A 1,252-nucleotide genomic window follows, 5' to 3' on the forward strand; every position below is an offset into this window, starting at 1 on the left:
TTTATCATGATTATGATGGGCCTGACCCCACAAAACTTGATCACCACTCTTACCAGGCCTTTTAAAAGCAGAACAACCACAAAAGGAAAGAACTCTAATCAAACATAAATTATATTTTAAAATAATATAATATAACTTATGATTGATTTTCTATATATAATATACATATGTAAAACAAAAAAGCAATCATATTCCCACAATAGAACGTAGGACTGTCAAAAAAGCTCGTTGTTCGCGAACAGTTCGTGTTCGGTTCGTCAATGAGTTCGTGTTCGATTCGTTCGATAAGTAAACGAGACAAACGCGAACAAATTTTTTTGGTTCGGTTAGTTAAACGAACCAAACACGAACAGTGATGCGTTCGTTCGTGTTCGAATCGTTATTGTTTGAAATATAAAATAATATAAAATAATTATATATAAAAAATTTATTATATTCTAAAACATTAAATTTTATAAATTATAATATATAATAAAATAATAATAATAATATATTAACACGAGCTTATTTCAAACAAACTAAATTTTAAACGAACCGAACACGAACACAAGCTTTGTTCGTTCGTGTTCGGTTCGTTTACACCCCTAATAGAACGTATATTTTTTCTGAGAAGGATGCCATCTAAAACATAATCTTCCCAAAACAAATAAGCAAAATAATCTCCACAAATAATAAACACATTAAATGGCATAGACTTTAAAGGCAGAAGACTACGAACAAACCCCAAGAAAACATACATATATTTTAATAATAATTTATTAAATCGAAACCGTAGTCCTCCCCCCCTGCCTTATTCCATCAACAACCGGTTCCCGGCTGAAAATCACGCACGGTCAGCAACGGTCCACGTCATATCCCCTTCAAAAATCCAATGGCACACCTCAATCTTTCCCGGTCCGGGCCCCAGCGCCACGAATGCCCCGTGAGTCGGACTCCAGTCTGACGTGTCTATGTGACAGATGGCAACCCCTTGATTGATCTTCTCCTTCGTATCAACGGCCAGGATCTCTGCCAAATAAACGCGTACGCGCGGAACCGAGTGGCAATAATAAACCATGTAGGGGAACAGGCTCTGGTGGCAGCTCACCGACTTGGTAACTTTACCGCCGTTCACCCCCCTCACATTTCCGATAAGGATGTTCCCCTTCGACCCCTTCGTGTTCGCTGTGGATCGCACCTCGATGTCGTCGCCGAGCACGGCGACGGCGAAGTCGATCATGTCCTCAGCCGATGCTGCCCAGCGCTTCGTCTT

At 39.6% G+C, this 1,252-nt stretch overlaps 1 protein-coding gene across 1 annotated transcript; it reads right to left on the reverse strand.

Moving 5' to 3' along the window:
• Positions 1 to 646: 646 nt before the first annotated feature.
• Positions 647 to 1,240, reverse strand: LOC110027663 (BURP domain-containing protein 12-like). The gene has a single exon (XM_020729177.1). It carries the CDS (start codon positions 1,217 to 1,219, stop codon positions 824 to 826), a length of 396 nt encoding a protein of 131 aa, XP_020584836.1. The 5' UTR covers positions 1,220 to 1,240; the 3' UTR covers positions 647 to 823.
• Between the last annotated feature and the right edge of the window lie 12 nt (positions 1,241 to 1,252).

This window comes from Phalaenopsis equestris, unplaced genomic scaffold (assembly GCF_001263595.1).
Source record: "Phalaenopsis equestris unplaced genomic scaffold, ASM126359v1 Scaffold000434, whole genome shotgun sequence".
NCBI lineage: Eukaryota > Viridiplantae > Streptophyta > Magnoliopsida > Asparagales > Orchidaceae > Phalaenopsis > Phalaenopsis equestris.

Bases quoted from the DNA above. Each gene is read 5' to 3' on its own strand.
- LOC110027663 (XM_020729177.1), bottom strand. From the start codon at position 1,219: ATGATCGACTTCGCCGTCGCCGTGCTCGGCGACGACATCGAGGTGCGA.